The sequence below is a fragment of the Neopsephotus bourkii genome, unplaced genomic scaffold (genome assembly GCF_033783945.1).
Source record: "Neopsephotus bourkii isolate Nb327-2 ecotype Australia unplaced genomic scaffold, CSIRO-AGI_Nbou_v1 NB_936, whole genome shotgun sequence".
NCBI lineage: Eukaryota > Metazoa > Chordata > Aves > Psittaciformes > Psittacidae > Neopsephotus > Neopsephotus bourkii.
Genome location: NW_026901430.1, coordinates 2,313,588 through 2,328,150, shown reverse-complemented (window position 1 = coordinate 2,328,150; position 14,563 = coordinate 2,313,588). Strand labels below are relative to the sequence as shown.

The 14,563-nt window shown below is 39.7% G+C and overlaps 1 protein-coding gene across 3 annotated transcripts in view; it reads right to left on the bottom strand.

Annotated features, from left to right (window-relative positions):
* Window positions 1-14,563, bottom strand: part of GRIA3 (glutamate ionotropic receptor AMPA type subunit 3) — a 146,137-nt gene that overhangs the window by 53,568 nt on the left and 78,006 nt on the right. For all 3 annotated transcript variants that reach the window (XR_009726233.1, XM_061358092.1, XM_061358093.1), the window contains exons 5-9: window positions 10,346-10,399; window positions 8,668-8,829; window positions 4,922-5,089; window positions 1,619-1,723; window positions 188-295 (exon numbers count right to left, since the gene is read on the bottom strand). Coding sequence is in view for 2 of the 3 variants with exons in the window: in XM_061358092.1 (XP_061214076.1) it covers window positions 188-295; window positions 1,619-1,723; window positions 4,922-5,089; window positions 8,668-8,829; window positions 10,346-10,399 (597 nt within the window). In the remaining variant the exon portion in view is untranslated. The remainder of the gene's footprint in view (window positions 1-187; window positions 296-1,618; window positions 1,724-4,921; window positions 5,090-8,667; window positions 8,830-10,345; window positions 10,400-14,563) is intronic.

Sequence of the window (14,563 nt, the reverse complement as noted above, 5' to 3'; positions counted from 1 at the left end):
TAAGGTTATTGATACACAGAGAAGTTAGCAGGGTCAAGCCCTCAGTACATCTCTGGAAGATACTGAACTTTTCAGTCACTTGAAGTCACACACTATTCAACATTTGCCTCCTGTCAAGGTGTCTAACACACCTCAGGAGTCATGTGTCGTTTCCCAAACACAAACACACTAAGAACATAAAACTTACCAAGATGGTAGTGACTACTATAGTTCTGTTCTCCACAGATGAAGTGTCATTAGAGGGCAGCTGATCTAACGCTGGCACAAATCTTTCATATTCATTCCAATAACCAACCTATAAAAATGGAGATTGTTACCTCATTGTATGTCTTTACAAGGACTCAGGTGCATGAACTTGCAACAGCAAGCTCAAAAGACAGGGCTTTGTAGCACGCAACATTCTTGCCATTAAAGGACAACTTTAGCTTTAATCCAATTTCTTTAAAGAAACCATGTTCTCAAGCAGATCACTAAATAAATACAAGCCAAATCTAAGTGAAAATGCGTATTAAGTTCCCTCAATCTAAATTCACATCATTGTAGTGCCTGTGGAATAAATTCTCATGCCCCTACAGCATAAAAATATGCTATAGACAAGAAATTAAACTGCACAGCACTCTGAGTAAAATTCTTTGATTTTATCATTTTTATCCATATCCTGCCATGGTTTGGACAGTGAATGCAGTCCCTACAGGCATGCCTGAGCTAGGTTTAGAGCGGATGCCCAGACATCATTAGCAATGCAGGCACATCATTATCTTCAGTATGGGATACAAAACCCCCAGTGACCATGAGGTGGCTATTCGTCAGCTGGCTTGTGCTGATGTTCATGGTGCTGTGGCTACACTGTTATGTGCTTACATCAGTTTCTGCATAACACAGAAGTAACACTGCTGTTGGCACTATAAACCTAGCTGAATGGCTAAGCCATGTCCAGAGGTGTTTTCTTGTCAAATATGTGCAGAAGAGTGTAAGGACTCTCGGTGGTGCCTAAGCAGGTCAGGTACGTTTCACCACGTGAAATCAGGGGGATTTACATGCCTTGGCCGCACGGACTCTTCTCTCGATTCTCCTGAAACCCTGTTGACGTCATTATTTTTGAAAATCTGCTCTAAATTCCTTCCATAACGGGGTGCTAGGCACCTATCCCACTTAGGGTCTGGACTTTATTTAGGAGACAAGGGAATGAGTAGCAAATTCTAATTGAAACCAAACTTATTTTCTGTTTATTTCGGAAAGTTTCTAAAATCCACAGGCTCCTGCTTTGCTATGGCTCCAAGGCCTGTTGTGGAGGGGAAGGGAAAGATGGAACGGAATTAAAGGAGATAGGGCTGAGCACAGGACCATGACAGTAGGTATTATGCTTGGTAGTGGAAAAGCTCCAAAAGGGCTTTAGGGGAAAAAGTGAAGTCTGAAGTTGACATTGAAACTGATGAAGATATTAACCAGGGTGAGTGGCTTGACCCAGGAACAGAATAGAACAAGGTTCCTGGGATAGAGAAGACAGCGAGAAGGTGGGGTTTCCTCAGGGCCCTGTTATTACAGTGCCTGTGTAGTACCTTTGCTGGAATAAGTATCTGTGAAGATGTGAAATCAGGATGCATATCTTGAAACTCACCTTCCGTGATCCAGCTGCTTTCATTTCATACACATCAATTGTGTAATTTGTTCTCCGCCCATAGGTGTCAAACTGGATGTTCCCTGTCATTCCTTGAACTTGCACCTTAAGGGAATAAACAGAAAAAAAAAATTTAATAAAAGATTCACTTTATTTTTCCCTCTATTACATTTTGCAGGAACCCACTGGCTCTAGCACAAGTTTTACCTAAGAGGCTTGTAGTGCTTTTAACACAGTCAGTTGCATTCTTCATAATAGAAACAATCTAACTCCTCTGTTTTATCTGTACCTATTCTTTGATAGTTAGTACCCAGCTGGTGACTCACAACTGCAGTGAGCTGCATTTAAGTGAAATTAGATCTGCAGGTATGTTAAATATAAGAAAGACTGATTCTTCCATGCTTAATCACACTGGGTTCACAGATACAGAAGGGAGTATCAGCGAGGCACATGCAACAATTCAGTGCCATTAAACCCCTCACAACTTGGTACCGATTGGTGATATGTACCAGAATCATATAGCATTGCTCATTCCGGGAAGTGCTTTATTTTAAGATCAGTCTTAGCGTAGGAGAAAGGAATGAATGTCTTCTCTGAATGAGCACAGACAATTGTCTCTACTGCTTATGGAGTTTTGGTCTCAATCTGGATGGATGGGTGTACAGACGGTAAGTCATTATCATTACCTACTCACATGAATCATCTTAACAGGAAGTATGAGGTACTTTGTTTCAAAGAAAAAAATCTTCCTTGGTTCCCTGTATGAAAGGGTGAGATATTTCCATTTATCACTTATCAACACTTGACAAGCTGTCAGGCAGAAGGGGTCTGAAACTTCAGGAGGGGTAAATTAGCTTTAATATTTAGCAAAATGCTGTAGAAATTACAGGAAGAGGTGATGGAAGTCTAGTCAAAGGAAGCTCTTCAGGACTGGTGACTGATCTGCTATTTATGGTTTAGAAGTGGTGCAATCAAACTTGTTACTGTAGACAAGGCTAAATAAAACCAGCCAAAATTCCTTGGACCCCATATTATCCAGTGAGCCAAACTCAGAGTGACACATAAGAAGCATGATTTTTTTAATCAGTAAGTCGGTTTGAACCTTTCTAAAAATAGTTTTATATCATTTCAGGGGTCTGGAAGAACATGTCAGTTATTCCTGTCTCCAGCATGCTAGAGAGGTGAATGGGACTTTGAAAGCCAAATTTGCCTGAGAGGTTTTATCAACTGTGGACTGAGTAAATGAATTTGCAGCCAGATGTGAGTTGCTGTGCCTGCTTTTTGGCACCTGCTGGAAGCTGCCTGGCTACCTCGGCACAGCAGTCTCAGCATAGCTTGTTAGGCTGGCTTCACCTCGATGTGTACTGAGACACGAGCATTGTGCACTTGACACCTCTTGACTTCAACTATAATTTATTTCTATCTTTGGTGGGAAAACTCAACACTTTCCAAAACGTGGCTGCACCGAGGCAGGAAAGCTCGCCAGGACTCAGAATGCTTCTGGCAGGAGCCTGTGGAGGCAAGCACAAATGGAGTGACAATTTGTAACTGCCCAGATCTGCTCAGGTAAACGGTCTGCCGCCATCCTGATGTCTTAGAATCAGCTTTAGAAATACAGACAGGCAGAGTTTTCAAGGCTGTAGGGAAGCAGACTCAGGCAATGCCCATTTCCCTTTTGCCAGAGGGATCACTAGAGTTTGGCACTGAACCTTCTGCTGGCACAGGGTATTCCAAGGATGTTATGGAAAAAATATTGTCATCCGACTTGTAGCTACAGAGTGAAGAGAAAAAGCTGTTAAATCAAAGAGTTTTTCTCCAGCAAAGATTCAAGATCATTACCTGAATACAGCAAGAGCGTGATGGACAAGAGGGGGTCTGGAAGGCAGTGTGGAATGATTGATCTGAGGTAGCACTTGTAGAAGGTGTACACAAACCTCACTTAGGTGACTTTGAGCAGCAAAAACAATTCAGTGTAACCAGCTGAAAGTCAAGTTTCTGTACTTTTTTCTAATCATAAGTTTGGCTCTGTATATCTTATGAACTAAGTAAATTCTCCCAAACAAGGGAGTGTCTTGGGGCACTGTTGGTTTTCTTTGTTGACACGAATACCTCATGTCTCATTTGGAGGAGGTCTATATTTTGCTTGTGATTAAATTCAAATGAACAGTACAAATTCTTTAACTATTGTGAAGGCTGAATTTAATTAGCATTAGGGAATGTGTAGTTAAGGCATTTGTTAGGAAGTGACATAACTGCATAAAAATTGCTCTGGCAGTGTGAGACTGAACCATCTCACTCTTATGAGTGATACAATCTGATTATAACCTTCTGTAAGTCATTATAGCCTTCTGATATAATCCTTCCAATTTGGTAATTGAGAAGAAGCAGTAAGTAAGCTAAGTGTTTGAAGGCTGACCTAGGATTTGTTTATACCTAACATGGCCTTAATTCTGATGTAACTCACTGCAGTTCTATGCTTGCATTAATACAATCTATTCTAACAGGTTTCTTTTAGAGGTATTTGAGCCAGATCAAAAGCAGAACATATTCTCGTCTCTTATATCTACAGAAATGTTATCTAATTTTTCCTGTTGTCACTTGCTTTAACACACATAGCAGTCTCAGAAGAGTTAAAAACCAACAAAATCAGAGACATAAGTGAGGTAGGATCCCATGCAATAACTAGCGTTAGGGATAAAAATAGGTCATGCAGAAGGTAATCAGGCTGAGTGCAAAGTTATGCCAGGAAACAGAACTGGTTTGAGGCTAAACTGTGTCAAGGTTCAGCCTGGTGCTGAAAGCCAGCAGTATTGCTATGACCAACAACATTTTTTCCACTGCTGTAGACCAATCTGAGTTGACTTTCCACTACCTAATTATCAACACTGCATACATGTGTTTAAGTCCATAAATACACGTATCCCAGTCTAGTTCTGTTAGTCAGATTTGCAGGCTCAGACGGACTTTAAGAAACCCTTAATACATGTTTGTTTGCAAAATGGCTTGTGCTCACTCTCATGGGAAGCTTGGATTTTACGGGGGAGTCACACTGTAGGTGCCCTGGTGTGGGCAATCAGGCAAATGCTACACTGGTGCCAGAGGGATGTGATTTTGGCCAGAGTTTTGAGATCTAACTTGTTTTTGAGTGTATTTTATACATCCTTTGTCATTAAGTTTTTTTCTTTCTGTCTTCTTTTTCCTGAGGAGCTGCAGCTGTTTGTATGAGTACACGGAGAAGGATGCAGTTCGGTCCCAGCAGAATTGCTGCTGTTGTGGAATATATACTGGTGTGTTTGCCCTTACCATTTTCAGTGCTCTTTCTATGTCAATTCCTTGGCTCCACGGTACTGCAGGGTTAGCCAGGCAGTCTCCAGCGCTACCTCTCCTGGAGACATCCACACGTTGTCTTCGGAGATAACGGAAAGCCTCTGCTATGACTAGGACTGCATCATGGGTCAGTGCAGATGTATACTAAAATTGATGCAAATAAAATATGGTCACAAACTGCAGTCTTAGTACTGCCCAGGTTTATCAGGCCTAGTCCTTCTCTTTGTTAAAATACTCTTAGAGGAAACATACTTGCAAGCCCTTTTTCTTGCTCTCTGTCTTGCCACAGGTATTTTATGTAGCTTAACAACTCCATCTATTTCAATCAACAAAGCAAAAAATACTTTCATTTTGTATAGCATATAGCAGCAAAATAACATAGCCAGTTTATAGTTGCAGCAAATTTAAATTTAATTGGAAGCAAGTTCATCTAAGTGACATCACTACAAAAGTCTGCAATTCTATGCTGGCCCATACTGCTACCAAGAGCAAAGAAGAGCTCATACTGTTTTTTGTTTGGAACATTTTTTTAACAAGACTGCCAAGAGAGTTTTGAATTGAAGTTATCAGAAATCATTTCTGTTTGGACCACAGTCCTGATCAGGTAGCATCTGTGGGAAAGAATGCATCAGATTACTTTCCTCAGAAGACAGCTATACAAGCAGGTAATCACAAACCACACTTTAGGCATTACATCCCCTTGGGAATTCCCCATCTGCCTTCTCTTACTCCACTGTAAATCTGAGGAGGGTGATAAGGTTTGTGTAGCAGCAACTCTTCAACAGAACCCCTCAGACTCCTTAACTACATGTTCATGTTACTGTCAACTTCAGCCATTGCTTGTTGTATGTGTCTAGAGACACCTCCCAATGGTATAAATTTACTATCACCTATGAAGAGACATGGAGGTGGGTTTTTCTCCACATTTATGTGTTTGCTGAAAGTTCTTTCTGCGTACAGTGGACCAGGCTCTGCATATGACATCTTTGGTTTTCACTGGCATTACAGCACACCAGGATACCATTTCAACACATACATACTGAGAGCAATTGAATGTGCTCAGTGTGTAAGACCAGATTTCAAACCCCCTTCTGTATTACCACAGCGTTTGTAAGAGAATGCAGAGAAAAAAAAAGAATATAAGGGGTATCTGCATGTGCTGGTGCGCCTTCCTTTCTCTTGGCTGTCTCTTTGATACTGTAATGCTCCTGGCTCCTGATGAACCTGATGCTGGAGTTAGTGCCAGAAGATACTGCGTGAATTAGAAAGGCAGAAATCCAAGTTTCAACTGCATGTTCAGCTATTCTCTTTGTGGATAAGACTTATCAAATTCAGCAGAAGTTAATGCTATCCTGTAGAGCAGGATAGTACAACTGGTGTTCTGTATTTCTTTACAATGTGTATTATCTTATTGCAAACTCTTGCCGTAGGAAATCTGCACAGAATGAGGTGTGTCTGCATGCACAGATCTACAGAATCGTATCTGATAAAAAAGGAGTGCAAAGGTAGGACTGTGAAGAAGGTTTTACAGCAGACATTCTTACATAGTTTTAAATTACAGCAGTTACTGAGTTTGGATCCTTCTCTGACTGTATCACCCTGCTCTGACTGTACTTAAGCACAGGCACTCTTTAGATCCTGCCCATCTTTACCTCTTTCTGTGGTGCTTTGCAATGATCATCCTCCCCTCTTTTAGTAAGTTAACAAAGGTTATATGTCAGATTCCACACAATATAGAATCAAGCCATAATTTTAAGGTATTTGTTCTTGTATTAGAAAAATCTTGTAATAGCTGTCCAATCTAGAACTACATAAAACTTACATGCTGATAATTTTTTCAGTAGACTGCATCAATTGTCAGTAACCTTAATGCAGTCCCTTCCAAGTCATGCCAAGAGAGCTATCTAATTTTGTACTTTATTTGAATTCTACTTATAAATGCATGAGCATGCAAAGAGAAGAAAGAGAGAGAGAAGGGAAAGGCTGATAAAATACAGAATAAATTAAACATCAGGGCTTTAATCTCTAGGCAATTTTATTTCCTAATCAAAAATATTGTACATCAATTTTTAAATATGCTTTTTGTCTGATTGACAAATACTGTGCACGTTTCTGTAATGAGTGGTACATTTGTGGAAACAATGTAATCTTTGTGTTTGTACCATATACTTAAGATTGTTTTTTAAGGGTGGAAAATAATTTTTCCCTCAAGGTAAATTGCTTTTAAGTGGAATAAATTTTTCCTAGGCTAACTTTATATATTTCAGAGCTTTTAAGATCAGTATGATACTTATCTTCACTTTTGCATCACTGCTAGAAAGCTTTAGAAAGCAGGCTTAGGTCCTAATCAACAGGGAACAATACACTAATCCAAGCACTGTGGGCCTCTGTTTGCTTTTCTCTGCTTCCTCTGAAATGCCAGCAAGGCTGTGGGATGGTGTCTGATTAAGATAATTGTCCTCCCCCAAAGAAATCACTTGCTCTCAGGGAATGGAAATGTATGCCTCTGAATGGCATCGGCCTCTGGCAGCAGAACCGCATAACCAGGTCCTATTCCATCTGTAGTCCAACACAGTGCTATCACCTATCCCTGGTATCCCCCCCCACCATGCACCAGACTGGACTAGACTCTTCCTTCGTAGCTAGCATTTTATGCTTCCCTGAACTTTATCTCACTAATATCAAGACATTACTACAGTTAATCAGAGTAATTTTGAATTCCAAATCCATTCATCAGTTTCCACGAGTCCTTCCCAAATCAAGAAGGAAGGACATGAATTGTCTCATCACAGCTGTGGTTTTTGATAGGTTTGGCTTCCCTGAGACAGTTAATATACATGATGTGGAGAACTGGACTTCTAAGAGTGACAGAATTCAAGGTCCTCTCATCCACCACCAGCCCCAGGTTCTATTCACCTATGCATATTGGTGAAAAAGAACAGGCCTCACCAAAAGAGAAAGAAGGAATGTAATAGAAATATTAATATGCAGTGGTCCTAGAAGATTTAATGATTTCCATCACTGGAAGAGTATCCTTGATTTATGTCTTAATTTGACAGTGAATAGTGTCCCCCTCTACTATAGAGATGTTTAGGCAGAAAAATACCTGGGAGAGATATTAACAGGTCTCCCAATAACAGTAGCCTTCACCCAGTGTAACAGTTTTTGTGAACTTGTGACTTTCATTCAAAAAAATCAGGACAATTATATTGGTTTGAGATAAAATATCAAGAGTGTTTAAGTAAGGGACAGTAGTGTAAAATATGGGGTTAGATTATGAGGGCAACTGTCAGCAGTGCCTAGGAGGTGGCAGCAGCTTCTCAGTGAATCCAAAGCTACTTCATTTTGCACATCAAATTCTCTTTTAGCATTAAAATGGACTAGTAACCCACAGTTTGCACCCAGAAGGTAACCTAGCTAGTCCCCACCCCCCAAGACTAACTTAAGACATTCAAGTTAAAAGTTTTTACATCCACTACACAACAACAGGATTTGCAAGACCAAGCCTTTGCCCCTGAGGAAATCCCACCACGCTGGGCACTCATGTCCAGCTAACAGCCTCTGCCTCTTTCTCTCTTCTGTAAGTACAGTGAATGTTGCAACGTATTCTAATGAAGTGTCTGTAACATACACATGCATGCATCTGGGGTTAAAAAACTCCAAATAATTGTTAAAAGCAACTTGTATAATCATCATCATCACTGTCAGGGTAAAAGAAATACCTTTAATGGTGAGTTTTTGGCTTCAGGGAATTCCCTTTCGTCAAGCCTCACCCAGCGTTGTAAAAACTGTTGAACTATCGGGTTTTCATTATTAACAATCTGGAATCCAGTAACGTTGGCACCTCCATGCATTACTCTCTCCAGAACAATGTCTGTGAAACCCTGGGAGGACACATGTAGAAAACAAGAATCATTGTCATCCCAATCCCCTTTTCCTAGGCTCAATTTTAACTGCTACAAGAGTAGCACAAAAGAAACATTAATTTCCCTCTTGCTAGCTGAAAATATTCTACCAAGGAGACAATTATTATCATAATTGGGAGTGTGATAGTGGCGTAGAATAGAATTTTAAATGTCAAATTGTTCAGACCTTAGTAACAGAAAACTGCCCTGTTGTGTGGTGGCAATGCTGTACATAATATGCACTGGTCAGAAAGAAAAAAGTGGAAAAACTTGAAGTACTATTTCCACTCTTCTCATCATGGTGGAAACTGGTCCAAGACCTCAATCCCTTTGGTACAGCAAAGCGCACATGAAGATTCAGTGCTTGGAGCAGAATAGCACTCAACACCCATACTGTTCTGTGGAGGCAAAGCACATGCCTCTGGTGAGGCAGCTCTCCATCACAGCATTACTTAGCATTTTACTTGCAAATATAACGGGATGATTCTCTCCCACTCTGTTGTTATTTATACCTGAAGCAGTAAATTGGTGTCTTTTTGATTAGTATGACTTGATTGCAGTCATGTTTATCTGAACGTCAATGGTTACACATGCTAAAAGGCAGCCTAGAATAAGAACCCCTGTATTTCTATGCATACACTTATCAGTAAGATCATGACTGGTTCTTATAATGCAAAATGACACATCTTAAAGTCATACAGTCAAAATGATACATCTTAAAGTCACATAAATAAGGCTATTTTAAAAATTGTCTTTTCTGCTTTAATCACACCAAAACATGGATACAGAGAATCTGCTAGCAAATGGGACTGCTAACTTGAAAGTGAGAATTTTGGAGGAACATTTTTCCACTCACACAGAACCCAAGAATTAGACTTGCTGCAGGATCAATTTCAATACAACACTTTTTCTACGGAACTCTAGCAGATGGAGTTTCAAAGACATCATAAACATCTCTAAAAGTCAATTCCAGAATCCAGAAGAAGCTCTAATACAGACAAAAATGTACTGTCTTGTGCTGGTAGGTCAACACATGCACAGGCATAACCCTACAAACCCTATTTGAAATACAAAACAGCTAAACAACCTGCCTGGTTTACTTGATGGAACTGTTCTAATTTGCAGCTTTTAATCACTTAGTTTATACACAAATATGCTACAGTTATTTTTTGTGGAGTGCTGAAATTTCAAGTACGTTACATAGATGATTTGATTTATCAAGTGTTGGTCATGAGGATACGAATCAGTGGAAAACATATAATTAAATTATTGTTTTAAAATTAGTAGATGATATGAGATTCTTAGACAAAAGAAAGGCCATAATGGGGTACAAATTACTATAACCTACCAGTTCTAGTATTTACTGAAGTAATTTCTCAAAAACCAAGAACTCACCTATGCATTTCCTAATTTGCTGATTCAAGTTGCCACAACCTGAACAGAATACATTACCCTTTAAAATTTAGCTATGCTTGTAATGAAGAGAAGCTCTTACCAGGTTAGCTAACATGTAGTGATAGCCTCTAGAATGTTTGCCGAGGATTACGACCTGTGTGAAGAAAAAAAATTACAAATTATTCAGTTGTAAGAAACAAATTCTTAAGTAGTGAAAAACAGCCAGAGAATACGTATTTTGATAATCCTCTATGCCCAATCCATGGGCTGCACAAGAGTAACAGATCTGTGGCTTTACAGACACGATGTTTTTAAAACACATGGGCAGAGTATAACGAAGAATAGCCCACAATGCTGAGAAGACTCTGCTTGTGGAGATGAGCTTACCTGGCAAACTCACCCTTGCAATGGCAGTGTCTCCCCTGCTGACTAGGTTACTTTTAGTTATCAGTTCAAGTATTTCTGCTCTGAAATAAGTTGTGAATGCTCCATTCCTGGCAGTGTTCAAGGCCAGGTTGGACAGAGCCTTGGATGACATGGTTTAGTGTGAGGTGTCCCTGCCCATAGCAGGGGGGGTTGGAACTGGATGATCATAAGGTCCTTTCCAACCCTAACTATTCTATGATTCTATAACACTATACCTACCCGCTCAGTACCCCCGTTTACTTTGCTCCTTGTTTGTGGAGTGTATGAGAGGAGAGGCGGGTGACAGCCCAGACACCCACTGTGTTTATGAAAGTGCACCACTACAGTGGGGCTCGGTAGGCTCCAGGTCATACAGGGGGTTTCCTGCCATGAGAACCCTGGTCAAGCCTTGTCATACATGAATGCTTGAATTTAAATTCCTAAAATTATAAGCAGTGACCTTTATTGCCTTTTGACAGCTTTCAAAAGGCCTGAAAATGTGTTGCTTCCAGAACATCTAGACAGACACATCTGACCTTACAGGTTTCATCAACATTTTTACTAAGTGTATTCTTGCGCATTCTCCTAAATCAACATCTCCTGCCCTCCTTGCCTTCATTTGGGCACTTCTGTAAAAATGAAGTGATTAAATGGAATCTTTAAGATACAACAAAGCAGCAGAATGAACTAAGCAGCTGGATTCTTTGAGGGGAACAGGGAAGAGTGGAGGCAGAACCACCTGGCAAACCTGAATTCTGCCATCCTGTGTGTTTGCCCCCACTCCAGTAATGGTGTGCTTTACCAGAAAGGAGAAAAAACCCACACTTCCCATGCCTATGCAGCTGGCTGCTGGCTAACCAGCAATACCCCTTGTGCAAAATTATACTACTGCATTTAGCACTATTCCCTTGCCTTCAGACAATAATCTCAGTAATATCCATCCAGTCCCACAGCCATCAGCTCGAAAGATGTCCAGCAGTAAGAATTTAAATCAATAATTGTGGTGATTACGCATGTGTCAAGACAGAATCAAATATACTTAGACTTACTGGGCTAAACTAGCAGTCAAAAATAGCAAAAATAATGCTGGTGATACAAGTGCATCACTGACTATTTCCTATGAGCAGCTCAATTGAACAGATGATGCTTTTTGATGGAGAATCATCTGAAAAAAACAACCCCACACCATACTAATGTCCTTCTTCACAGTCACAGATAAACACTCCAAATGCCATGCTCTTTAGAGACATCTTTTCAACATGACCACTTACGTCTTTGCTAAAAACAGGTGACACTTGAGTCATTGATTTTATACATACTGCTGAGCCTGTTAAAGATCTTGATTATATTATTTAGTTCCCAACTGCCTCTTTGGGTTGTCTTGTCCTTAACAGATGCCATTTCTTTTAAATTCACATTTAATTCTGCAGAAATTTGCATACTTCCAGCAGTCTGAAAAGAAATTGCTGTTCAGGTCCTCTTGAGAACTGTATGTACACTCTGTTGGTAGAAAGCATCTGCTTTCCTATACTCACATTTGTTTTCTATGGAAATGTGCAGGCTTCCTTCAGATCATCTGGTACACATGCTATTTGCATACTGAATTCTCTATACATTCTAATTTCACCTTAAAGGCAGTGATCTACTTTTAAAAGGTTAGAGACAAAGAATTTAAAAACAATACTCTTTGCCCTTTCAACCTTATAGAAATTTATTTGTTTAAGAGGAAGAATACCATGACAGATGAAGTCAGAGCCTGTAAGAAAAACATAGATGGAGTTGCTACAGCCATCAGGAGCAATACTGCAAACAGGAAGTGCAGGACTCATTAGTATAGATCAGACCCAACTTCCATCTCATCTGTTGTCATGTCTCCAAAATGACCAGAAATAATTCTGTTTAGCCCCTTACAGAGGTTCAATGTACTGTAGTCAAGCTTTAATTCATAAAGCATCTTTCAGAAGTGATGTCAGTATTTCTACTCACAAAATCAACCATGTTAGTTCATAAGTATTTAACTGGATCTTAACGTTATTAAAATTCACTACACATGCTGTCCTAAATTTTAACAAGTACAGCTTTCCTCCTCCCTCACTGTCCACCCTCTACCAACTGTCCAATATCCTGAATGGAGCTGCTGAATTAGCAGCCCAGCAGACACAATCACAGACATCAGTGTTACTCCTAGAGAAGTGATGGATAAAGTTTTTTTATGGAGAAGAAAAACAGGAGTATAACAAATAAATCTCATCAACTGCTGATACATCATGAAGCTTATACAGAAAGTGTTATATTGAATAGTGATGGTGAACAGAAAGCCAGGATTACAGGACAAGGATTTTACAGAGCTACATGTCTTTGGTACGTTTCTTTTCCAAGACTTAATATTGCTTTCACCTTGACTGAAAGAAAAGCTTATAAGATTTTACACTGAATAAAGGAGGAGGGAAAAAATGGCTAGAAACTATCATGAATAATTCAGACTTCTGATCCCACATAATTCTTGCCTTGTAGATAAAAAGATCATAATGTCAGGTTTGATATAGAATCAAATAAGGTTTGTATTTTTAATTAACTCTTTCGATATTTCCAATTAATTAAGAGAAAATCTAGGGAGAACATAATTACAATGCATCTGGTTTTAAAACAGAAGTAAAATCTGCTGGCTAGCACCAGGCTTACTGGAAGTACAGACCTATACGCCAGATTTGAGAGATTAAGTCAGCATTGCCAATTTTAGCGTTTCATTTGCCTGGGGAAGTTATTTTTTGAATGAAAGCATAAAGACATCTTGGTTTCCACTGCATCAGTCATCATGATAATAAATAGGCAGCTACAATTTTTTGCCTTAGCTTTTACATTTTTCTTAGTTTCCAAAGATAGTATTATAGAGATTAACTGGCTAATATTAAATTGGCATAGAGCATTGTGAGATTTCTAAAGCAATAATGATGATTCTCTCATGATGTAGTTCAAAGGCTACATAACACCTAAACAGAAGGACAGTGAAGAGGAAGCAAAATAACTTTAATACTAACCTCACCATTACTCCATTATCTTTTGACTTATTCCCTATTCAAATTACAACTACAGCAAGTAGCAACTACATGGATCTGGGGGGTTTTGCCATACAAATTCAATGTTGGAGCTAAGGGTGAAGAGCACGTTACAAGGAGAGTGGTGAACTCTTAGATGAAAGTCAAGGTAAGGAAGCTGTTTTAAATGGTAGCAATGGAGACAGACCTTAGGATTTTACTGGAATGTTCTTCCAAGGACTTGATAAGGAACTAGAATGGTAAGAACAGAGTGTGTAGGTGAACAGTAGCAACACACCAGAGGCAAGGAAAGAATGGGTTAATGAAAGACAAGACTCTGTGGGCTCAAAACAATTCAAGCGATGGAAAAACAGTGTAAGTTTGTCAGGTGGGATAGAGTAGTCATATTTTGTCTTAAAAATCTCAATGGTTTGTCTCTGATTCATAAAAGGGAAAGATAATTTCTCTTTCATGGATGGAGAAAATCACAGAACAGGGGAGATTGGCAGGGGACTCTAGAGATTGTCTATTCCAATTCCCTAGGTCGAAGCATGGACAGCTAAAGCAGCCTGCTCAGGAGCATGTCCACTCAGGTTTTGAATATCCCCAAAGAAAGAGATTCCACAAGCTCTCTGGGGAGCCTGTTTCAGTGTCTGACCACACTCACAGCAAAAATGATATTTCTTACATGTAAACAGAATTTCTTGCATTTCAGTTTGTGCTCTTACCTTGTCTTGTCACCGGCCACCACTGAGACTGACAGTGAGACTCTCTGAGAGGAGTCTGGCTCCATCATTTTCATTCCTTCCCATCAGATATATGCAGACATTACTGATACCCCCCATGAGCTTTCTCTGTTCTGGGCTATGCAGCCGAAG